Raw genomic sequence first — 26,648 nt, 5'->3', positions numbered from 1 at the left:
CAGTTTTATCACCTGTAAATGGGGTTTGCTATGAAGATCAAATGAGATAATAGTCATGAAGCATGGTATAGTGCTTGGCACATAGTGATCATTATGTAAATATTTATTATTATCATCAATAATAGTGGAGAGCCAGCCTTGAAGCCAGGAACACTCATGATTGAGTGTTCCTTCTAACATGCTGTTTATATGTGTCTGGGCAAGTCAGTGACCTCACCCCCAAGTAGGGTCATGAAGAGTAGGAAAGAATAGATTGGAAAGGACTGAATAAGTCACTGACCTGTCAGGTCTCCAGGTCAGTAGTGTCAAACTCACAGAAATGACCAAAAAAGCCACATATTACCTATGTTCTATTGTATTTTTATTTATTTTGTTAAATATTTTCCAATTACATTTTGATCTAGTTCCAGGCCATCTTGCAAACTGCATATTTGACACCTTTGCTATAGAAAGCACTAAGATTGTAAATGCAGAGAAGTTGCCTCCCTGCCTGTGTGGAGGCTTTTTCCTTGTCTGGACTATACCCATTGTAGTTTTATATATATAATTTTTTTTACTGTGAAATTCCAGCTATAGTTACTAATTTTGTTTTTACTCATGCATATGACTAGGGCTACAGATAAATGGCCACAAAATCAAAGGGAATGTACTCTTAGCTTCCAGAAAGGGGCATCATGTCTAGGGTCAGTGAAGCATTCTCTTCTCTGCCTTTATCTAATCAAATCTAAAGCAAGTTATTCATTGTTGGTCTCCCCATTTCAGGAAGGATATTGTTAAGCTAGAGAGCATCAAGTGGAATGTTTGTTTTATTTTTTCTAATTCTACTTGCATTTTGAGTGTTTTATAGGATAGGATAGGCCCAACCTGGGGTGCTTTAGTTGTGGGCTCAAATTAGCATAAAGTTATTGGACATGAAAGTCTTGAAAGAAGAATAGTAGGATATAAATATACTATCCTTGTCTGGATAATATTCTAAAAACAAACTGGAATGCTGCTTCTGGGATACTCTGCCTTATTATTTCTGAACCCAGAATTATTTTTTAATAAGAAATGGTGAGCAGACTGATTTCAGAAAACCCTGGAAAGATTTACATGAATTGATGCTGAGTGAGGTGAGCAGAACCAAGAGGACATTGTACATAGTAAGAAGAAGATTATGTGATGATCAAGTGTAATGGACTTGGCTCTTCTCAACAATGTGATGATTCAAGGCAGTTCCAATCGATTTGGGATGGAAAATGCCATTTGCATTCAGAGACAGATCTTTGGAGACTGAATGTGAATCAAAGCATAATATTTTCACCTTTTTATGTTTGCTTTTCTTTCTGTTGGTCCCCCCCCTCCCCCCCCGTTTTAGTCTGGTTTTTCTTGTGTAACATGACAGATTATGGAGATGTGTTTAAAAGACTTGCATATATTTAATTTGTAACAGATTGCTTGCTGTCTTGGGGAAGGAGGGAGAAAAACTTTGACACAACATTTTACAAAAATGATGTTGAAAACTATCTTTACATGTATTTGGAAAAATAAAATACTTTTTAAAGATTTTAAAATTTGTCCTTAAAAAGACACTATCTATATGTACATATATAAACTCTACATGTGGTATAGTACAAATTTGGGGACATTTATAATATTGCTTTCTATAGGAACAAATACTAGAACTTTTCCTGCAGAGAGAATTTTGGAACACTGTTGGGAACTATAGGTTTTATTTGTCATTTTAAACATGTAATATTGGAGTTTATTTAAAAGAATAGTGTTCTGAATCCCAGTTTAGATACATAGTTTCATTTTCTCAAATATAAAATTAATACATTTTTTCCCTTTGCTATATTTATATATCTCATTCTTGCTAAATCTATTATTTGTTCTGTTTGCTAATTTCATTTCCTTATCTTATTAAAAACTAAAACCATTACTTGCTTTTAGGAAGTAGTCCAGTTGAGCCTAAATATGTTTTTAGGAATTAGAGGAATAGCTTTTCAAATAAAACATAGATATCTTACTCTTTCCTTCAACTTTTTGGTAGGAGATGTGTTTCTTTGCTTTGTGTAATATAGATATAATCTATCAAGTGAAAGGAAATAATACTGACTGTTGCTTAAGTATTCTGTTGCTTTTTTTTTATTTAGAGAATCATCTAAGTTTTTAGAATCATTTTTGCTTTTTAGTCATTTTTCATTTGTATCCTACTCTTCATGACCCCATTGGGATTGTTTTAGCAAAGAAAAAATAGGGTTGCTTGCCATTTCCTTCTCCAGCTCATTTTACAATGAGGAACTGAGACACAGTGACTTGTCCAGGGTCACACAGCTAGTATCTGAGGTGACATTTGAATTCAGGTAGAGGAGTCTTCCTGATTCCAGGTCCAGCATTCTATCTACTCCATCACCTCTCATGTATAATTATGATGATAGCTTATTTATATCATACTTTGCACTTACAAAATGCTTTGTCTAAATCCCACTCCCAACAAACCCCCTCTAGTAACAAAAAAAGTACAGTTAAGAAAAATAATCTTAACATTGGCTATTTCTGACCATGTGTTTTATTTTGATGATTTACCATTGACGTTTCCTTATTTTTTTTTTTTTAAAGAAAGAAAAGGAGAAAAAAAAAGAAGAGAAAAAGAAAGAGAAGGAGCCAGAAAAGCCTTCAAAACCCATTTCAGCTGAAAAGGTAAAACTTTCCTTATTTTTAGAAAAGAAAATAAGGAATTCTTGTGTATTTAGAAGTGATCTTCTAAATATATGACTATTTATTAAATTTACAAATGGCTACCCAGTGTCTGCTACATACAAGAGTCTTTGCTAGGTAGACATGATGGGCTAGAGGAGTGGAAGAAGAAAAATGTATGTATAAGATATTGCACCTATTCTAAAGGAGTTTATAGTTTTGTATTTGAGGTAAGATATGTACACAAAAGATAAGTCAATAATTGAAAAATAATAAAAGAGGTAGAAATAAAGTACTATATAAATTTAGAAGAAAGAGAAATAATACTTTTTGCTGGGATGATCAGGAAAGGGTCCTTGGAGATTTATTCATTCAACAAATATTTATTACATATTTATATATACAAGATATGGGAGTGACATGAAACTTAGATAAGGCACCATTCTAATCAGAATAGAGTTTTAGTCTAGTTTGTATAACTAATATAATAGTATTATGTGAGAAATTCATTAAGGAGTTTTAAAACAAAGTACTACTATATAAAGTCTGAAAATGAAGGGCCCTAAATATTTGTAATAACAGGGAAGTCTTCATGGAAGAGGTGACAATTGAGCTGAGCTTTAAAAAATAAATATCAACTCAAGAATACAAGGGGAGGATCTTCTAAGGATAATGAAAAAAATTGGGCAGAAGCAGTAAAGGGGAGAATATGGAGCATATTTAAGATAGACTAGTGATGATGTGGCCCTATATGAATTCAAAAGATTATTCTGGCCATGCTATGAAGCCCCATGAAAGGCTGTATTAGGAAAGGAAGCAGGAATACCTGTTAGCATTCTGTTGCTGTGGTCTGGTTAGAGGTTAAGGATTTCTTTCGGGAGAGGGGGAAGTAAGGAGGATGAGAGTGAGGCTAGAAAACTAAGGATGGCTCTAAGAGATTCAAATATGAATTTGATAGGCACTAATAGATTAATTATGACTGATGATAAAGGAAAATGCATCAATAATAGTCCCAAGGTTATCAATTTGGGAGACTAGATGAATCTTGGTGATTCACACAAAAATAGTTGGGGAAAAAAGAGCAGGTTTGGGGAAAAATAAGTTTGATTTTGGATACATTGAGTTTGAAGTGTTAATAATTCATCTTAGTAGAAATGTCTTGCAAATATGTGTCTCTTTTCTAAAAAGGAAATGTCCAGATTACAGATATAGGTATAGTAATCTGCTTAGAAGGGTGATAATTGAACCCATCATAATGAATGAAATTCTCAAGGGAAGGAAGCTTGATGAGTTAAGAGAGAGAGAGAGAATGAGGGTAAATTCTTGAGGAATGCCTTTATTAGGGAGTACAAAACTACATGAATCAATTAATTAGAATAAAGAGTAGTTGTAGAAGCAGGAATGTCTGGAACAGTTTAGTGCCTTTTTCCTTTGTTTTTCTTCTTCATGTTCCTCCCTTTATCTCCTTCCCCAGTCTCAAATCATCTCAGAAGCCATCTAGGACTGCCCACAACAGAAGTTGTACTACCCCTTTTCTACTTGACTATTCACAGGATTTAAATGATGGGGGTGTGAACATCTATTCTTCCCAGGAATATAGGAGACCATCTGTTCTGTATTTTCTCCTAAAGGCCAATACACTTAACATCTACTATGCTTTTATACACTGGTATCTGTTACACTTAGCTACCTTAGGACTCTTGGGCTTTGTCATCCACCTTGTTGCTTCATCGTTAGGACTTTTAGGTTCTTCTCCCTTTGCTGTGCAGAATGAGTTTCTGAGAGAAGGTGTAGCAATATAATTTATTTAAACTTAAGGCTGAGAGACTGGATACATGGGATAGAAAAACTAGTAAAACTAAAACTAGATTAATATGTTATGATCTTTAGACAGAATTTAAGTATTAGGACATTAGTAGATTTAATCTGCCCGACTACAAAATATAGTTTATTGGAGTGTCTTTGTGAAGTCTCATGCTTTGTTATGTTACTGCTGTTTTATAGTGGTGGATGTGTGTGTGTGTGTAAGTAAAATGTTTTCTGATGGTTTGCTGCTAGGATGAAAGTTGGGACAAGTGCTTATGTAGATGAAGGCCTTTATAAAGTTGCTCACCTGGACTTCTAAAGATGACGTTGGTCAAAATAGGGAAAGGAAAGCATTTCAAGTAGAGGGAAGGTCATGGTTGAGTATCTATATTAAGAAAAGGACAAGGTTTGTTCAGGCAGTATTGCTTTGATCTGTTATATTATAAGATATTTGTAAGATGGCTAATCATATTATGGAAGGATTTGGATAGTAATCTTAGGAACTTGTACTTTAGTGGACATTTAGAAACTTTTGAAAGTTACTAAATAGAGTGGTCATGGGTTCAAAGTTATGCTTTAGAATTTATCTGGTGGTCAATGAATTGGAGAGAGAATATAATAAAAGCAGAAAAACCATTCTCATTCTCCCACTCAAGAGAGAAAATTGTCTCTTCATTTATGAGGCTATTCTCATAATCTATATATGTGGTCAAAAAGACCTAAATTGGGGTAGTATCATTGAGAATGAAAAGTGATACATTGTAGAAGGAAACTTTATCAGGACTATGGGGTGGATTGGATGTGGTATGGGAAAAAGAAAGAAGTTGAAGATGACCATGATATTTTGAATTTGATTGATTCAGAGAGTAAGATCACTTGAATGTTTACATACATCATCTCATTTGATGTTTCCTTTAGCAGAGAAGGATATCAGGAGGACAATTTAGAAGGGAAGATGATGAGAATGATTTTAGAACTTTTGTATTTGAGAGATCTTCTGGGTGGACAAATCAAACAAGCAGTTGAATTTAAAAACCAGAGCTTCTGAAAGAAGTCAGAATTAGAAACATTGATTTGGAAAGTTATCATTGTAGTGTTGATTGTTGAAACTGTTATATTAATGAGATCACTAAGGGATAAACAGCAGAGGAAGAAAACAGCAAAGCAGAAAGACAGCAGGAGGGCAGAAGACAAATCATGGGATTTAGCACAGGAGACAGAATGAGAAGTTAACAGGTGAACGAGCATAGTATATTCTAATATTATGTAAGCAAAAGGAATAAAGTATATAAAGGAAGAGGTAGATCACTGGTGCCTAGTTCAGCAAGGTCAGGGAGAATAAAGAAGAATTTAGTGTTTAGCAAGGCATTGCTGATCTTGATCTTAGTTGGAAATGTTTTAGTTGAATAATGGGGAACAAATGCTGGTTACAAGAGCAAGTGTGGAGAGAAAAGTGGTTATTAAGATGGAGCAAGCTATATATAATATGCTAACCAAGAGAGATTAAGAGGAATCTGAGCATCTTTGTTGGCTAGTGAAAAAGTGGGGAGAGAGACCGAAGCTTTTCATCTGTGATGGATTAATTTATATGGTTTGGGAAGTTTTTTTTTGTGCATAAGTTTTCAAGAATAAAGAACTAAAGAACCATTCCATGGTTTTAAAATTCAGGCAGCAAATGAGGTTCACTTAAATGATTGCTTCCTCTTTAAAACTGCTTGTTTACATTCTGTATATTTATTAAATTAAAGTTTTCTCCCTCTGAACTTAGTCATCTCAAGAACCACTAGGTATTAATCCTGTGTATTGTAAAATCTCTCATTCACTGTAAAGGACTGCCTGATTGGAGTTTGAAGGCATTTTGGCATTTTAAGATTTGATAAGTAAGTTCATGGTCAATGAATGTCTTTCCAGATTGAGTATCTGAATGGTTTTTTAGCAAAGCTTCATATGGGAAGCCCACTCATTTCTCTGTCAATTTAATTACTTTCTTTGAATTCTTCATCAGGTCTTGATTTGGAACTAGAGTATCTAGATTCAAATTTCATTTCTTCTCTTTACTATTCATGAGACCCTGGAAAAACTACAAACATTCATCTCTACTTCAGTTACTTCTTTAAAATGAGATTGTTGGGTTAGATGACCTCTAAGGTTGCTCTCTGTTTTAAATATATAATCTTAGAACCCTATTCCTTTTCCCCTTTCCCCTTGGAAAGAGAAATAATCCTCAAAACTGTACATAATTCAGTGCCTTTGAGTAAAAGTAGGATGTTGTTGTTCTTTTCTTTTTAAATATCCTTCTTATGATGCTCAACATTTTTGTTTTCGGAAGTCATTAGGGAACAGTTTATAAAGTAATTGATAGATTCAATTGATAGCTCAGACAGAGCCTGTCATTTTAAAAAGCATAGTTTGGATTATTTTTTTCCTCTTAAATCTCTTACCTTAAGAGTTGTCTACAAATGACTGTAGACCACAACATAGCATTTCCACTTTTTCTGTTGTTTTTTGCTTGCATTTTTGTTTTCCTTCTCAGATTTTTTTCCCTTTCTTTCTAGATCCTAGTTTTCTTGTGCAGCAAAATAACTATAAATATGTATACATATATTGGATATATATATATATATATATATATATTAATATACTTTAACATATTTAACATGTATTGGACTATCTGTCATCTGGGGGAAGGAGGGGAAAAGTTGGAACAGAAAGTTTTTCAAGAGTCAGTGTTGAAAAATTACCCATGCATATGTTTTGTAAACAAAAAGCTATTAAAAAAAAAAAAGTTGCCCACAATAAAAAACTCATCTCCCATTTCTCTCCCTATTCACAATGCCTCTCCAAATTTCCCTGCAGTTTATCCCTATCAACTCAGTAACTCATCATATGTAAGGGCTTATCCGATATGAAAACTTGGAGACTTTACTGTGTATCTCTTTCAAATGATTTATAAAAATGTTAAATCTCTAAGTAACTCTCCTGTTTATACTTTTTTGCCTCGATAGTGCCCTGTTATTTTTGCCTTTAATTTTCTCTTATCCTCCCAATCATAAGATAATTAAGTATTTTTAATACACCTTGTCATAAGCCTTTTCAGAATGTAAATTACTTGCTAATATTCATGGGGATTTCATTGTTGAATTTTTTTGTATTTTGGTACTGGAATTTATGTAAGGCCATACTTTGAAAAAGGACTATAAAAGCAGTGAGGGATTAGCCTTCTTTTCCTATGTGGAATGACACACCTTGATGTTAAGAATAGTTTAGTTTATACCTTGATGACAAAAAAAAAAAATATTAATTCTGTACAGTTATATGAAGGAGAATGAATGTTACTTGGACTCCGAATATAATTTGTTACAACAGAATTTTGTAGTAAATTGACATTCTAATCATTAGTATAGAAGCAGATGGATTCTTTTGTGGGAAGACAATGCTGTGACCTTGGCTGTGATACAACATTCAAAGCATTGGGCTGGGAATTGTTAGAAGAATGAAAAGTAACCTTTCTGTGTGACCTGTATTTGAGTCATAGAGTTCCTTTTTGATTATAGGAACAAAAAGTTTTTTGGAAATATATATATTTTTTAACTTAAGTGCGACTAAGAAAAACTTTAAGAGAAACTTTTTTTTTTTTTTTAAGTAAATATAGGAATGAGTAAGAGAAATAAGCTTGAAATTTAAGGTCACGAGTTTAGTGTTTTTTTTTAAATATACCTAAAAACACCTTTCATTTTTGAACTAAAGCATTTATTAAATGCTTACAGATATTATACTAAACTCTGGTGATACAAATCCATATAAACAAGATAATCCTTACCCTCGTTACACTTTAATGGAGGTAAATAGTACATAGACATTTACTAGGGGTATGGGGGTGGTTTGGGAAATGGAGATGAAGGCAGGGAGACTGTTGAATGTTCTGTGGAGCCCACCTCTCAGTGTTTAGAGAACCAGGAGTAGAATCCAAAGTTCTAGTGAGGAATTTCCAATTGTATAAGAATAAATAATTCAACAATCTTATAAGATAAGGTAATAACATAATTTTATAACATAAGATTGTTGAATTATTTATTCTCGGAAGTTCCTATCTATCTATCTATCTATCTATCTATCTATCTATCTATCTATCTATCTATCTATGTGTCTGTCTGTCTGACTGTCTATCTTGCATAGTTGCAAGGATGAGGATGAGAGAGAGGATTTACTTCCTATGCCACCTACCTGCCCCCAAATATTCCTAGATGTAACTCACAAAAGCTGGTTTAACTATTATCTCTTTTTTGGTGGCCTTCCCCAACTTCATCAGAGCAATTAAGTGTCTATCTACCTTGACATAACTTATCTCCCTTGTATTTTCAAAAAAATCTTTCCATATGTTCCTTTTATTCCTTAACTAGAGTGTTTGAGATCTTTGACCACATTTTAAATTCTTTTTATTTCTCCATTTCTAGCATAATTCTTTACTTTTTAAATATTTTTTGAATGGATACTATGGCTAATGACAGTAGGATTATAGGATAAACAGCCTTGTTAACTGTCATATATAATACCCCCTGTAATCTTTGTATATTTTTGAAACTTCTCTTGTATAATCCAGATAAGTTTGCAGTTCCTGAAACTTTGAACCATTTTTGTTGTTTTTCATTTGTATCTGATACTTGGTGATTGTATTTGAAGTTTTCTTGGCAAAAATATTGGAGTGGTCTGCCATTTCTTTCAATAGCTCATTTTTCAGATTAGGATATTGAGGCAAACAGGGTTAAGTGACTTGTTTAGGGCCACATAGCTATTAAGTGTTTGAGTTGAGAATTTGAACTGAGATTAGTCTGTATTTTGATTCCAGGCCTGATAATAAATCCGATGTGCCACCTCACCTAGTTGCCTTAAACACTTACATGTATTTAAATGATATGCAATTATAGTATCTCAGATATAAGAAATAATAAGTTCTCAGTTTCTTTCCACTTCCACTTAACCCTTTCTAAGAATAGTAATCAAAAGTCATCTGTTTTCTCTTTTCCAGAAATAAGTACAGAATTTTTGGCCCTCTTCAGCTCCTCATACTCATTTAGCTTGTTAAAAACTTCTTTTGTTTTGGATATTTGCTCTTTATTAGATTCTACTCAGTTCTTGTTTTCTCTGTGGGAACATTTAGAAGTAATTAAATTTTGTTAAAAAGTTCATTTTTTTTTTCCTGTAGGATTATATTCAACTTTTTCAGATCAGTTAATAAGTTCACAGAGTTGGAAATGCAAGGAGCTTTAGAGGTCACATAATCCAAACCAAAATATTTTACAGATAAGGGCTCAGAGAGGTTATATAATTGCTCAAGGTCACACAGATAGCAAGGGATAGACAAGGATTTGAACCTAAGTCTTACTCTAACTGTAAATATATCTACTTCTTCACAGAATACATTGGGTGTTGAGGTGGTAGAATTTCTATCACATTATAATCTAAACATCTAAATAATTTTATGTTATTTAATATATTTGACAACCTGGGGTTTATAATAGTATGAATAAAATTATTATGAAATCTAAAGTATGTTGAAACCATACAATATTTTAACTTTATAAATCAGCTTTACTATTTCTTTATTGCTTAAGTTTTATTAAAATATATTTTTAATTTGAATAGAAATTTTGAAGGGCAAGAAGCATGACATATATTTGTATGCTAACATTTAGTCAAATGTTCCATATCTCTTTGAGTGACAGTTTTTTATCCAGTAATCATGCAGTTTCAAAGATTATTTTAAAATGTGACATTTAAACTTTTTAAAAGGAGAATTAATTTACTTTACTAGTAATGGTGAGATAGTGAATTGACCTATGGTAATGAAGGTTGAAAAAGTAGATTTTTAAATGGTATTCACAAAAGGTCTGTATGTCTAAAGTAGTAATAGTGAGCAATTAACATAACCAATATGAATTAGGAATAAATTTAATCTCTCCACTTACTTCCTAGAAGTCTGAAAAATAATGAACTGAAAATAAAGCATGTTTTAATAATATAAAATCATTGGAATGTTGTAATCTAACATCAAGACATAAATCAAATGACTCTTAAGTCATTTCCTTTTTCCTTTCCTTTTTCCACTAACCAATTCTTAAGCCACAGTGACAGAAGAAAACCAGAACAAAAGAAATAGCTCTGAAGGCTCTAAAAACAATCATGATTCTACTTGAACCTACTACTATTGATAGGAGAGAGGAACTGGACCTTTGATTTTATTGGTATAGGAAGTCTCTGGTTAGGAAATTAGTACTCTAACAATGTCAGTAGATGTCTTCTGTGACCTTTTAGTCTTGGAGAGTTTCCAAGAGCCTTGAGAGGTTACATGCCATGCCAGGGTCCCAAAGCTAGTATTGTTAGAACCTAGACTTGAATCCAGGTCATCACATTTCAAGAATGCTGGTTCTGACATGAGCTCTCATAAGCCATATATTGTAATTTGTAAAATATCTTATGTTGTGCATATATTACACACATAATTGCATATTTTATGATTTATTTTTAAAAATTATACATATCCAGTAGATGTTAAGTTCCTAAAGGGAAGAATGTTTTTGTTTTTTCTTTGTGTCCTCTCATCTTATTGTTCCTTATTTGTAGAAATGCTTATTAAATTGAGTCAAGACAGTAAGAATACATTACTAGATTCTCTTTGGTTTCCTTTTTAATCAACAAGTATTTTATTAAAGAGTGTTATATGATGGCACTGCATTTATAAATAAATAGAAACAATTTGTATTCTTAAGGAGTTTACATTACACAAGGGGAAACAATATATATCTATGTAAGAATAAACTTACTTATCCATAATAATTATATCCTGGTTGGTAGAGGAGAGAGGACAATAACAGATTTAAGGACTAGGAAGTATTTTCTGTAAAACATAGTATTTGAGCTGCATTTTGAAGGAAGAGGGGGGCATTCTCCTAAATATAGCTGAAATTCTATCTAAATGGCCAGGACAGTTGATCCAAAGGTATTGCTAGGAAATTTGAATATGGTCTTTGAAGAAGAGACAAATAGCCATTTTGAATAGTAAGAGTCAACAGTCTCTCTCCATTTACACAGTGACCATTCTAAATTAGGTAGGTTCTCTTTACAAATTTACTGAACTATTGCAATAACTGCCTTGGGTCTTCCTATTTTGATCTATATTCCTTCCAAAGTAATTTTTTTAAAACTGTAGTTTGATCAGGTCACTCCACACTCAGTAAATTCAAGTGACTCTCTTTTGCTTTTAGGAACAAACAAAAAAATTTTGTTTGACCTTTAAACTACTTTGCTATCTGGTCCTTTTCAGTTTTCTTACATAGTACTGATTTAAATGCTTATGTGACACTCCATTCCCCATCTCTCTTACTTTGCACAGGTTGTCCTTTCCTGGCATGCATTTACAACTCATTTTTGCCTCTTAGAATCCTTGGTTTCTTTTAAGATTTTCAGCATTCAGCTCAAGCTTTACTTTCTACATAAAACCTTTCTTGTGTCCTCAGCTGTTAATGCAAAACTACTTTGGATTTGATTTGTGTGTGTTATGTTCTATATTTAACACCACTAGAATGTAAGTTTCTTAAGAGAAAGTTTTTATTTATTTATTTACTTTTCTACTCATTTATTTATTCAATCATCCATCCATTCATTCATTCATTCATTTATTTATTTTTTGGTCTTTATAATCCAAGTTCTCAGCATAATGCCTGGCAGATGGCAAATATTTTGATAAATGTTTGTTAGTTGCTTGATTATCATTGTTGTGTTCGGAATTCATTTTTAGTTCCAGAATGCTCTAGATAAATTCTGAGATCTATTCCAGTCCTTAGTTTCTGTGATGAAACAAGGTTAAAGTTGGATAAGATTTTTTTTTTTTTTGTGGTCTGACCTTTTTATTAGTAAGTCTCATTGGCATTGCCACTTTTTTGTAGGTTGGTCTAGGCATTCAGTACCACATTAATGCCAATATTTTCATTGGGTTCCTTTTAAAGGATATGCTGACCTCTCTCCTAATTTCTTAGCCACATTTTAACAGGTACTATTATTGATTGTTATCCTTTTCCAGTGAATATAAACTTTTCCATGGTTTAGCAACCTTTGCAGTATGTTCATGCTCTCTTTTGCTGTCTGGATAAAGCCTTGACTATAGAGGAGTCAATTGGGAAGTAAAAGGCTACAAAATGAATAACTTCTCCTGATCTCTCCTGTGTGCGGAAGATAGAACAGAATTCACTATTAGATTATGATCATTTAGGCTGCTTATAAAATTTTACTAGTGCCACTTGGTTCATGACCCCAATTGTGCCATCATAGATTGTCAGTAAATGGTGCAGTACTGGCTATAAAAATATTGTATTTCTCACATATTCTACCCAAGTAAATTCAATGACTATCTCAAGGATTTTTCTGTGATGTTTACAACACATGAGATGGAGCAGTCTCTCAAAGGACTCAAATCATCCATTAATATTAGCTTTCATGTTCATTGTTGAATCCTTGATTGTGACCATGTATGGTATAATGAATCAAACTAAATGAATTCTTTAACTTTTCAGTATTTGAGTAAGATGCCATTAACTACATGATAACCATTTTTATTCAATAGTGTGAAGAACTTAGTAAAATATAGTATATTTCTAAGATTTTCAGTGCTGATAAAAAAAAAAGAAAGAAAGAAAACAAAATGACTAGAAAAAGCCTTAAGAGTAAGTAGGCCATTATATGTTGCAATTGGAATTATATCAAAAGTATTTATTCTGTCATGGGAAAAATGAATAAAAAAGAAAGAAAATTACATGTTATATACTGCTCTGTATTGTGATATAGATAGATAGCAGTAAAAATTCCATTGTTTCCAGTATCAAAACACAAATGCCCAAAAGTTTAGACAAAAAAGCACTATGTAAATGTTAGCTATTATTATTGTTATTATAGAATCCTAATGCAGAGGACAAATTTGACTTAATAGTTATCCCTGAAACTTCCTGGAATGAAATTCATGGCTAATATATATGGCTCTCGATGTTGAAATTTGAAATAAAGACTTTTTCTGAATAAGGGCCCCATCCTTTCCAGAATTACATGATAGTGATTGATAGAAGTGTGATATTTGTTTCCTGTTAACCTTTACCAGACCTACCATTGGGAACTTTGAGTACTATATGTAAGTGGTTGGAAGAGAGGGGAATCATAGGATTGTAATATCTCCCATATATTTGAAGTGGGCTGATAAGGACAATATAGAAGTCCTTATCTATGAGCCCATGTATGATGAAACTGGACTCTAGTAGATATTTATCTATGAAATTTTATTTGGGAGACAGGAAGTCCTTAGTGGTTTTTAAGAGTGAAAACAAGAGACTGAGAAGCTATTAAAACTATAATGCTATTCAAGACACTATACATTTAACACTGGCATAAGTATTCACAGTATTCACTTCTAAATTTTCCTGCTTACTCTCAGGAGGATGACTGGGAATTGTTCTGTCAAGTTAGGATCAAAGGCCCTCTGATGTTCATGGTATATAACTTTTACTCTTGGGATTGTTGTTGTTAGTCTTTTGTTACTGAAGAGGACCATGACATCAGAGAAATAATGCCATGAGATTCAAGCAAATTGCATTTAAATGAGAGAGCGCTGTGCAAAGTCACCTGCCTTACTTTTTCCTTCAGAGCCATCTAGATCCAGCAGCCAAAGATAGATCAGGGTGACTGGAGATGAACCTGGATGGACCTAGGAGACCTTGGTCTTTTTAAGCCAAGGTCTTTAATGGTCTCCGTTGGACTGAGGCCATGCTCCTTCAGTGATTCTGGTTAGGCAGCAATTAAAGCCTAGATTGGGCTCTTTCACCTAGCCTAAATAAACAAATGAATGAATGAAAGAATGGATCTGGGAGAGGAAGACCTTCTGGGTTTCTGGACAAAAAGAAAATATTGCTATTTACATTCACTCAATTAGGACCCAAATAGTGACAGATTTGGGCTTGGCCTTGGGATTTTTGGCTAATCCAGGAGAATCTAGAGTAGTTTGGGTTTAAGGCATGATCCTTAAGAAGTTACTATTCTTCAAATGAATGCTGACTCAGATACTCTAAGAAAGTAGAGAATAAACTTCTAATATATTAAGATCCTTATATGAGAATAAAGACTCCTAGTTTTCAGAATAGCTATATGTAAATATATGCCTCGTTTTTGTTTTTGTTTTTTTTAAAGCAAGGCCTTTTTATTATTTGCTCTTTACAGAGGAAGGATAATATTTGCAGTTAAAAAATTCTAAGAAGCAAACACATCTCTAGACATATCATAAAAGAAGGGTCATGAAAACCACAAAGTAGAGACACTGTGATTTGAATCACACCAATCATAGTTTAATGACCTTACAACAGTTATGTTTTTTTTTCTAAATAAACATGATAGTTAAAAGTAGTGAGCTGTGAAGAAGTTGCTTTGTATATTAAGAATATTTTATCATGTAGGGGGAAAAAATTAGGACCCCAAATGGATAGAATTTGAATAAAGATCAATAGAATTCAAGTGATTTTTGTCATTGAAGTTTACTTCAGATTTTTTTTATAGAAAGAAAATCATTGAAAAAATTATTATCAGTGAGTCTTTTTTCAATGTCCATCACAGTTTATAATCTCACTTTGTAGGCTATTGGTATTGCTATTTGTGGATTGATAAATATTTGAATTCTGACTAGTTTTGTTGCAGTATGTGTTCCAAAAATTGTTTCAAATTTATGTATTTGGTTTTTAATCTACTACTTTAAAAATTGTCCACTGCAAATATGCCATAGAATCCAAGCATACTGAAAAACTATTCATGTAATTTCAGCTTCAAAATACTAATCTCTGGACCATTAAGTCACATTCCTAAAGATTTTCTTGGTTTGCTTTGGAAATAATTTGTACATTTAGATTAGGGTAAAAAAAAATAGTTCAAATGAGTCCAATGTACAAGTACATCTATTTGCCCAATGAACATCTTGCTTAGAAATGCAGGGAATATCGATAACCCTGTTGAAATAGCACTTTTGACTCAGTCATTTATGACAGCTCTTAAATGAGAAAAAGCATATCTGTTTTAAAATAATTGGAAATGGAAGAGATGCTTCATCATGTGAATGTTCATCTTACTGTTCCTAGTAGATTAATAGCCTTTTAGGGAGGGGGATCTACTGATGAGCTGGCAGTATGATATGCTAGAAAGAGGATGTGGTAGGAATCTGAAAACTTAGGCTCAAGCTCCATTTCTACTACTTTATTTGTTTTATGGTCCTGAACAAGACATTTAACTTCTCTGAGTTTCTTTACTTACCAGATAAGTAAAATAGTACCTGTACTACCTGCCTGTTAGTACCTATTAGTATAGTTTTATAAAATATGTGACATGTAAATTTATTATTAGGAACTGATTGCCTTTCTTTGTGTCACTGTATTTTGTCTCTTCTCATATATTTATATTGACTAAAACAACTTAAAGCAATTCTGTTAGCCAGAAGTGCCAGAAATAAAACTACCCATCTACCAAATTCTCCTAAACCAACTCTAGAATTCTGAATAGAAGTTAAAGTAATTCTCTCTTATTCTATTTTACTCGTTGATCTTTATCCTCCTCTCTGCTGTGATCTGCTTATTTTTTTCTCTGTTAAATTTATTCCTTTACATTTCTTATGGAGTCTTATGTATATTAGATTTGGGTACTGGTTCCCTCTTTGTATTTTAATTGTAACTGCTCTCTGATGTAGAACATCAAAAAGTTAGAATATGATGATATTTTATAAATCATCAAGTAAATTATAAATCTTAGAATCTATATAGAGTTCGTGTATGTATGTGTGTACATACCTCAGAACCTCAGGGGGAGATACAGGGCAGTTTAGCAGTACATTCATGGCATTGGTGGAAATAGATAAGTAAAATATTATTAGATAGTTATGGTATAAATTAAAAACAAATATACATATGGATTTTCTATTATTATTATTATTATTATTTTTTTTTTTTTTTGTATTTAACTCTGCCAGGTACTGCTTTTCACTATGGAAGAGGATAAAAACTCCTGAGGTGGTTTTTTTTTTTTTTTTTTGGTTTTGTTTTGTTTTGTTTTCCCCTTTAAACTTAACCAGTTGTATTTTATAAGTGTGCTTCCTTTTCTAAGAGTCACCTTTTGAAGTCTCTCCATTTCAGGATTCAGCTTCTTTGACTATTCTTTTCTCACTTTTCCCAGTGAAAAATATCTTTACTTTATAACTCTTTGCTTGGATCTCTTCTCAATAATTCTTACCCTCCCTCTGTTTTTCTTAGATTGTAATTATTTAGGTAATTTTTTTTATGCTGTCTCCCATGCTTTCTTGAGAATAAGGTCAGTCTGTTGTGTGAGGTGATTTTTTTTTTTTTTTTTTTTTTATCATCAGTACCCAGAACTTAGTTGTGAAAAAATAGTTGCTTAATGTTCGTTGAATGAATATATTTGTTTTGTCTAGGGTCAGTATTTAATCTAAATTTCTTAATCATGTAGTTATATGCTGCTTTGTGTTTGAGAATTCTGGAATGATAGATTTTTATGAGGAAGGAAAAAACTATTTCAGAATTGATGGTGACAATTGATGGTGTATGTGTGTATGTGTGTGTGTGTTAGTAAAGAAAGAAATTGAAAATTTTAATATTATCTGAAGTGATTTTTTTAAGACAATGAGAGAATTCTGTCTAGATCAAGAAAATATATTTATTTGTTTGTTTACTTTGCTATTTAAATCAATACAAATTGAGTTCATTTGCTTTCTTATAATAGGCATGTGTTTAGAGTCTTGCCCTTTATAGCTATAGAATGGTACTTAAATAAGCAGTTCAAATCCCTAGACTTCTACTCTGTAAGTAGACTGAACTACAATACTTACATCAACTAATCAATAGGGCTGACAGGAGTTCAAAGGAGTAATCAATATTTGCTGGATTTAATGCTTTTAGGTTCTGGAGTTTGAATTCTCCATCTTCTTTCCTGGGAGAAACCAATTTTGCAGGATGCTGCTCTAGTTAAGTCAGCAGTTGTGATTCCTATTAGATTTTTTCTTAGTGCTCTGGAAGACTTAAGAATAGAGGATAAAAACTCCTGAGGTGTTTTTTTTTTTTTCCCCCTTTAAACATAACCAGTTGTATTTTATGTGTGTGCTTCCTTTTGTAAGAGTCACCTTTTTAATGTCAGAAATTCTTCTGTAGAAATTAATATTTTAGATTCAGAAAAAGTGAATATTGTAGCATAAGTTATATAAAGAAAAAAGTACCTTTCATAGTGGTTTAACAGGATACATACTTTAAACAATTTTAATTGCTGTGGTAAAATTCTTAGTCTATTCTTAGCTTTGCATTGCTTCTTATTAAAAATCAAATCACTAAAATGAAATTATTGTGTTATAGAAAGCTATAGTCTGAATATATATACTTTGCTAGTTAAGAGTATACTAAAATGCCTCCAAGGCTAAAAAAGGAAGTTAATAGTTGCCGTTGTAATAGCCTCCTAATATCTGCTCATTATTAAAGTAACAGAGTATATAGGTTGTATTGGGGAAGGATTGTAAGGGAGAGAACATATTTCCAATCCTACTACAAGCTTTTAGTAAATTGCTTACATTTTTTTTTTCCTTGTGGAAAGTCTAAAATGTTTGTGCAATCATTTAAAGCTTTATTGCAAGTGAGGCAATTAAAAGGGAAAAAATCCAATTACTTCCATACAAAGCTTATACTTCCTACCCAGTGAAAGACAGACTTTTGTTCACTAAGCATGCAAGCTTTATGATCCTACTTAATAAATTGAAATTACCTTAAATAGAAAGAAAATAAGAAAAATAGTGTTTCAATAAATTGCTTTTACTGAAGCTAGTTTTACAAAATTAAAGTCAGCATTCAGGTTCATTAGTAGGAAAGGTAGAAACATTTTAGAAATTAAGGTACTATTTAATAACACATTAAAATAAAGTTGCTGACCCCATATACACATGACCTTGATTCTAGTATTCTACTTTCATGGATTGTGGAATCTTGGTAGGGACGATGCTATCTTTTGTGAATGTGGAATCATTACAGCTTGTGGATTCATTAGGTGTTGGTTGGTTCTCTTCCATTTTAAGCCCCAGTGTTGTTGAGTACACTGTTTTGCTAATTACTCTTCCACTCATAGTAGTCCTGAGCAGAGGCTCTTGAATAGTGGTCAGCTTATACATAGCTATCTAGTGTTTTTTCATGTCATATAGAGAGCCTCTTAAAACTTCCCTTCTCCTTTCTCTTTTTGGATTCTTGAGGTTATGTCATAATTGAACTCAAAATAGTGCTTATTTTAATGCTTATCAGCATCTATTTTAAAAGATTATTGACTAAAAATTTGTAAATTGACTTTTGTTAGTATGACATAAGTTTTATGAGCATATTAGAATTTGGGAGGGAGGAAAGGAGAGGATGTTTTCTTCTACTTTTCCACAGGTAACATTTTCAAGTGTCTTAAGTTGTCACTGATCATTAAGTATATATATAGTTTTTATTTACCAGATATATGCATGGGTTATTTTACAGCATTGACAATTGCCAAACCTTTTGTTCTAATGTTTCTCTTCCTCCCCCCCCCCCCCCCCCCCGTGGCAGGTTGACCAATACATGTTAAATATGTTAAAGTATAAATTAAATACAATATATGTATACATGTCCCAACAGTTGTTTTGCTGTACAAAAAGAATCGGACTTTGAAATAGAGTAAAATTAGCCTGTGAAGGAAATCAAAAATGCAGATGGACAAAAATAGAGGGATTGGGAATTCTATGTAGTGGTTCATAGTCATCTCCCAGAGTTCTTTCACTGGGTGTAGCTGGTTCAGTTCATTACTGATCTATTGGAATTGATTTGGTTCATCTCATTGCTGAAGATGGCCACGCCCCTCAGAATTGATCGTCATCTAGTATTGTTGTTGAAGTATATAATGATCTCCTGGTCCTGCTCATTTCATTCAGCATCAGTTCATGTAAGTCTCTCCAGGCCTTTCTGAAATCATCCTGTTGGTCATTTCTTACAAAACAATAATATTCCATAATATTCATATACCACAATTTATTCAGCCATTCTCCAATTGATGGGCATCCACTCATTTTCCAGTTTCTGGGCACTACAAAGAGGGCTGCCACAAACATTCTTGCATATATAGGTTCCTTTCCCTTCTTTAAGATCTCGTTGGGATATAAGCCCAGTAGAAACACTACTGGATCAAAGGGTATGCACAGTTTGATAACTTTTTGAGCATAGTTCCAAATTGCTCTCCAGAATGGCTGGATGTATTCACAATTCCACCAACAATGTATTAGTGTCCCTGTTTTCCCACATCCCCTCCAACATTCATCATTATTTGTTCCTGTCATCTTAGCCAATCTGACAGGTGTGTAGTGGTATCACAGAGTTGTCTTAATTTGCATTTCTCTGATTAATAATGACTTGGAGAATCTTTTCATATGGCAAGAAATGGTTTCAATTTCTTCATCTGAGAATTGTCTTTTCATATCCTTTGACCATTTATCAATTGGAGAATGGCTTGATTTCTTTTAAATTAGAGTCAATTCTCTATATATTTTGGCAATGAGGCCTTTATCAAAGCCTTTGTAAAAATGTTTTCCCAGCTTTTTGTTTCCCTTCTAATCTTATCTGCATTTGTTTTGTTTATACAAAAACTTGTCAATTTGATATAATCAAAGTTTTCTATTTTGTGATCAATAATGATCTCTAGTTCTTCTTTGGACATAAATTCATTCCTCTTCCACAGGTCTGAGAGGTAAACTATCCTATGTTCCTCTAATTTATTTATAATCTCATTTTTTATGCCTAGATCATGAACCCATTTTGACCTGATTTTGGTGTAAGGTGTTAAGTGTGGGTCAAACCTTGTTTCTGCCATATTAATTTCCAATTTTCCCAGCAATTTTTGTCAAACATTGAGTTCTTATCCCAAAAGCTGGAGTCCTTAGGTTTGTCAAATACTAGATTATTAAAGGTATTGATTATTTTGTCCTTTGGACCTAATCTATTCCACTGACTGATCGTTAAGTATTACTTATATACAGCAAGAAAATGCTTTCTTGGTAGACTATATGTTTATTTGCTTTGTAATATAACACCTGTTTTGTCAGGCATTCAAAGGTTTATTCATGTTAATTTGAATAAGATTTATTTTTTTCCAGTTTTTAATAAGAAATGGTCTTCAAAGTGAGGGGACATGTTTTTGAGTTTTGCTTGTAAGGTGAATCAATGAGTCTGAGCAGGATTTTAAGAAGCCTGTTAATGGAGGATCTTAGATATTTCTATATGAGCAGTTTTTTTTTTTTTTTTTTTTCATTGCCTTGGTAACAGACATTGGCAGGGGTGCAAAGATCTGCTTCAAAAGTAAGCACATACTATGATACTGTCAGCATAGGAGCTTTGCATGATTGAAATCAGGATGACCTTAGGTCTAGGTCAGAGTTAGTTGAGGTAAATTAGCTTCACTTAATCTGGCAATGTATAGAGGTTAAATGTATTAATATGGAAGGAGATACCATATAGAGAAAAAACATGATTCCCATATTAAGTCTTTGTAGATGTCAGATGAAGCTTTTTAACAATTTCCTTAAAAATAATTTTTACCAATTAATTTTCTTTTGTGCTAATATATTCCAGGTGATATTTCCATACTATGGGAGTTTCCTATTTTTCAAATATGGCAGATAACTAGAGACAATCACCTTGAAGGTACAGATAGAGGATAAAATGATTAATCAGCTAAATGGAAATGTACATCAGCATGTAGTGAAGAGATGTTATCAAGCATATTTGTAGAGAGTAGATATTTATATTCCTTCTGAATTCAGCTTGTTTTTATTCTAACAAATTGGCATGTATTACAAGCAGGAATGCCTGATAAGATTAGTTAGATAACCATTTATAATTTAGATAAATAATAATACTAGTGATAATGATAGACTATTGAACAAACAAATAGACATATATTACTAATTTGTGAGTTGGTCTTTTTCTTTCATTGATTATTTCAGTCTAACAGAAAACTAGTGAATTTCCTAATTTAGAAACCTGCTATACAAGTAAGGATGACTGATTCTTGATCTCAAAAAACAACTTATAAATTGAAATATAAAATTGATAATTATTTAGCTGGGCGAGAGGATTTAATAGATTGCATTTTCTTCAGTTGTTAATGAAAGTTTTTCACCCTACATTTTCCATGAGAGCTTCATACTTCAACTGTCTCAAAAATATACAGAAATGCTAGTCTTAAGGTACTCTACATCACAACAAAGACAGGTCTAGAAAGGACAAACTTAAAGTTTCCTTTTGTCTCTGACTTCTCCTTCTAAAGCCAGAAAAGGAAAGAAAGAAAGTAGTAAACCAAGAAATATTGACAGGACTTGAGGTATTCCAGTACTTATGCGTCATTCTGAAGTTGCTTTATGTCTTTGTAAAAAGAATTTAACTCTTCTAGGAAGAAAGGAAGAAGAGACAGATACATTCACTAGAAATTTATGAGAGCCCTAGAATGGAAAATTGTGTGATATGATGGAAAAAGAACTGGGATTAAAGAAATTCTGCCTCTGAGTATTCTTTCCACAATGACTTTGGATCTGTTTACTCATTTATAAAATGAGGGATCGTAACTTGTTGACTTCTGTGGTCTTTTCTAGCTCTAAATAAGAGCATATTAAAGGAAGAATGAAGATATTATATCTTCATATCACAAGCTCAGAGCCCACTTCACTCCCGTCTTTCCCACTGAAGAGTACGATTCAATTTTATGAGTCCTTTAATATCCACTCTGAATTTTTAGTTTGAGATCTACTTATATAATTTTGTTATCATTAGAAATTAAAAGAAAATTTTCATATATTGTTAAATCTAGATAAATTTTTAAAGCCAAATATGCCATAGGTTGCCCCTTAACATTTTTTACATGAATTCAGGTAAGATTATAAAAGTTAGATTATTGGTTTATACAGCAGTTATTGATTTTTTTAGTCAATGTTTATCTTATTTAAAGAGTTGTCAGATTTCATAATTTTTACTTCCATACTATATCTAACATCTGTCTCTTCATTACATATACAATCACCATCCTCATTACCTTGGCTACTGCAATAGTCTTTTGGTTGTTCTTGCTGGCTCAAATCTCTCCCCATTCCAATCCTTTAGAAGACTGAGCAGTTACTTGTCTCAAGTCACCTCACCTGTGGCATGTGTCAAAGGTGAAATGCTGTCTTTCCAGTTCCCCTGGCTCTCTGTCCATTGTGTCAAACTCCCCCTTTGTTACTTCCTGTATTTTAAGATTTGATGCATAAATCAGTCCTTCAAAACATGTTGTATAATGGTAATGTTTCTACTCTAATTTTTTTAAGTCTAATTTTTTAAAAGACTTACTTTGCTTTTAGAGAATTTAGTTAAAACACTAAATCTACATTTTTATAGCCCCATTTTTCTGTAGAAAGGGTCCCTAATTAGCTTAGAGATCTTTATTGTCCAAAAAAGACATTTTCTTGGGCTGGAGAAAAGGATTTGACTTAAGTCCCTATTATTCCCCCTTTTCTTTTCTCCCCTCCCCCCCAATTACATGTGAAGATATTTTTCATCATCATTTTGGGAAAATTTTGAATTCCAAATTTTTCTCCCTTTCTCCCTTACTTCCTCCTATCTGATATATATTATACATGTACAATTATTATTATTTTTTTATTCATTTTTCCAGATTATCCCTTCCCTCCCTCCACTCCCTCCCCCCGATGGCAGGTAATCCCATACATTTTACATGTGTTACAATATAACCTAGATACAATATATGTGTGTAAATACCATTTTCTTGTTGCACATTAATTATTAGCTTCCGAAGGTGTAAGTAACCTGGGTAGATAGACAGTAGTGCTAACAATTTACATTCACTTCCCAGTGTTCCTTCTCTGGGTGTAGTTATTTCTGTCCATCATTGATCAACTGGAAGTGAGTTGGAGCTTCTTTATGTTGAAGATTTCCACTTCCATCAGAATACATCCTCATACAGTATTGTTGTTGAAGTGTATAGTGATCTTCTGGTTCTGCTCATTTCACTCAGCAACAGTTGATTTAAGTCTCTCTGTATTCCTCCTGCTGGTCATTTCTTACAGAGCAATAATATTCCATAACCTTCATATACCACAATTTACCCAACCATTCTCCAATTGATGGACATCCATTCAATTTCTAGTTTCTAGCTACAACAAAAAGAGCTGCCACAAACATTTTGGCACATACAGGTCCCTTTCCACTCTTTAGTATTTCTTTGGGATATAATCCCAATAACAGCAATGCTGGGTCAAAGGGTATGCACAGTTTGACAACTTTTTGGGCATAGTTCCAAATTGCTCTCCAGAATGGCTGGATTCTTTCACAACTCCTCCAACAATGTATCAGTGTCCCAGTTTTCCCACATCCCCTCCAACATTCATCATTATTATGTACAATCATTTTAAACACCTTTCCATTTTAGTTAAGTTGTCACTGTTACTTTTCAACTTCCATAAATCTTTATTAAGAAAGTACATGCTTAATACAGAACTTTTTGCTGAGCCTAAGGATAAAAGAATGAGAAAGATATTTTTATGTTCTTATGGAACATATATGGAATATATTCTTTGAGGAAGAGTGCCGAATTTAGAACTGCAAAAGCCTAAATTCAGGTCTTGCCTCTGACATTATTTATGTGGCTGGGAAAATTATCTTACTTTTTTCTGAGCTTTCCCATCTTTAGTTTTCCCATCTTTAAAGTGATGGTAATTATATTTCTTGTAACTAACTCATAGGTTTGTTGTGCCACTGAGATATTGTATTGCAAACTTGGTAGCATAATATTCGTTGTTATTTGTTTTATTTAATCCATTTAATCCATTCCACCTCACCCCATCTTTGCAATTGTGGTCCCATTTTGCCATCCTTAACAAAGCCTCTAGAGTATAACTACAGTTATCATTATAATACTTTAATGTTTTATACCTTGAATTGCTATAATTAAGTAATCAGTTCAAGGTTTCCCATATTATATATGGAACTAGAACTCCCTTTACAAAAGTTGACACTTGCACATAGAGTGTAGATGATCTTATTTGGTGCCTATTCTATGTTTCACTTAAACTTATTCTATAGAAATGTTTTAAAGCCTTTTCTTCACAGAACACAGTTCTTTTTCTATTTATCTATGATAGCTTAAATCCTTTGAAACAGCCTTGTGTAATTGGTTTTAACTTCCAACAATAATGACATTTCTTAATGTCATCTTACTAAAAGTAAAGCTTGAAGCAACAGCCTAATACTTAGCCTGCCTAACAAACTGTGTTCAGATTTTACCTTTTGCAGTTCATTCATAGGGATGTGCTTTTAAAGCTTGTTAATTCCACAGCGCCCCTCCCCCCCCTTCCCTCCAGCTCCTAGTTACTATACTTTTCTCCTTTTGAGCTCTCAAGCTTTGGTATCACAATTTGTAAACTGGAAGCATACATAGGCCCCAGTAGATGTTCAAGTAATGTGTTCCTTAAGCCATTTAACTTCTCAAGAAGAATGGCTTTTAGAAGGCATTTAAATGGCATGGCATAGCTTGTTAATGTCTTTCATATATCATTGGTTGTGATACTTCAAATGAAAACTACCAAAGTGGAAAAACTCTAGACTGAAAGGGGACATCTGGATTTTAGTGTCAGCTCTTGAAAAATGTGATCTTAAAAAAAGAAAAAGAAAAATTTAATCTTGATTACTTCCCATCAAAGTCTGAGTTTCCTCATCTGTAAATTAAGACCATCACCATGGGTAAAGTTAAAAAAAAATATCCTCTGATATTAATTTTTTTAAAGGAATGTTGAATACAGAATAATTAAAGTCTGAGGTTTTTAGTCTCATCTTAAAGTTTTTATTTATAAAAGTTAATCTAAATTTTGAATAAGTTCTATAGAATTTAGAATTGCATAGTTTTCCATTTTATAACATATACAAATGCTATTGGCTAAATCAGTTCACTAAAGCTGATAATAAAGATAATAATGCAAAATTTAGAGACTTAAGTGATATAGTATTTATTTAAGATGGCAGAGAAATGGGAGAAAATGTAAGAGCTGGAAAGTAAATGATTTTTGATTCATTTATAGTCTCTGAGTAGCATTATGAATTACAAGCAAATTGGTTGGTGAAGCTTCTACTAATAAAGGTTTAAATAATTTGAATGAGACATCTGCTCAATATGAATCTAAGAAAATTACATTTTATATAATTATTCTAAGTAGGCCTATGTTCTTTTTTGTTATAAAATTTTGTTTAATAAATTATAGATAACCTGTTATCTACTCATGGTCAACTGCATTCTCCGTTTGTTAGAAGACAAATTCCATACACACTGATTTTAAAAGAAGAAAAATTTTAAAGCCAGAGGGCTTTATGACTATTACGTGCAATTCCTAAAATTGAGCTTTAAGTTCAGTGTAATTAAAAAGGAAGAAGCAGGTTCAGATAGGTTAAAGGGGATTATAAATGTATCCTGTTGGTTATAGAAAATAAGATTTCTGCATGTAAATCTTGATAAGGGAAACATTTGAAAGTATAACTTTATCTTTTAAGGCTTAAGAAATTTAAATGAAATATAATATAATTAAATAGCCATAAAGAGGAATTGAGAATGTAGGTCTGTGTAGAAGCATGTTAAAATGCTTCGCTATAAAGGTTAACCACTAATCAAAATTATATATTATTCTTGACTACAAATTTTGTCATAAGTTAGAAAGCAAGCATTTTAATGACTGCTGTAAACTTAAGTCCTGTTGATCATAATAGGGGAAAACAGGTCAAATTCTTCACATATGCTTTGTGAACTTAGACTTTTAAATGAATTTAATTAAGATTTTCTGCCTTTATCACTAGGGGATATTTGATAAACTTGATTATTTACTTAGAAATTCAAGTCTCGGAGCAGCTAGGTGGTGCAGTGAATAGAGCACCAGCCCAGAAGTCAGGAGGACCTGAGTTCAAATGTGGTCTCAGATACTTAACACTTCCTAGCTGTGTGATTTTGGGCAAGTCATTTAACCCCAATTACCTCAGCAAAAAGAAAAAGAAAAAAGAAAA

General features: G+C 32.6%; 1 protein-coding gene across 5 annotated transcripts in view; it reads left to right on the top strand.

The window, feature by feature from the left end:
* SMAP1 (small ArfGAP 1) overlaps window positions 1-26,648 on the top strand; it is a 187,139-nt gene that overhangs the window by 126,835 nt on the left and 33,656 nt on the right. For all 5 annotated transcript variants that reach the window (XM_074310560.1, XM_074310563.1, XM_074310562.1 and 2 more), the window contains one exon: window positions 2,602-2,682. In XM_074310560.1, the coding sequence (XP_074166661.1) occupies window positions 2,602-2,682 (81 nt within the window). The remainder of the gene's footprint in view (window positions 1-2,601; window positions 2,683-26,648) is intronic.

The sequence above is a fragment of the Sminthopsis crassicaudata genome, chromosome 4 (assembly GCF_048593235.1).
Source record: "Sminthopsis crassicaudata isolate SCR6 chromosome 4, ASM4859323v1, whole genome shotgun sequence".
In the NCBI taxonomy this organism is placed as follows: domain Eukaryota; kingdom Metazoa; phylum Chordata; class Mammalia; order Dasyuromorphia; family Dasyuridae; genus Sminthopsis; species Sminthopsis crassicaudata.
This window is presented reverse-complemented; position numbering and strand designations above follow the sequence as displayed.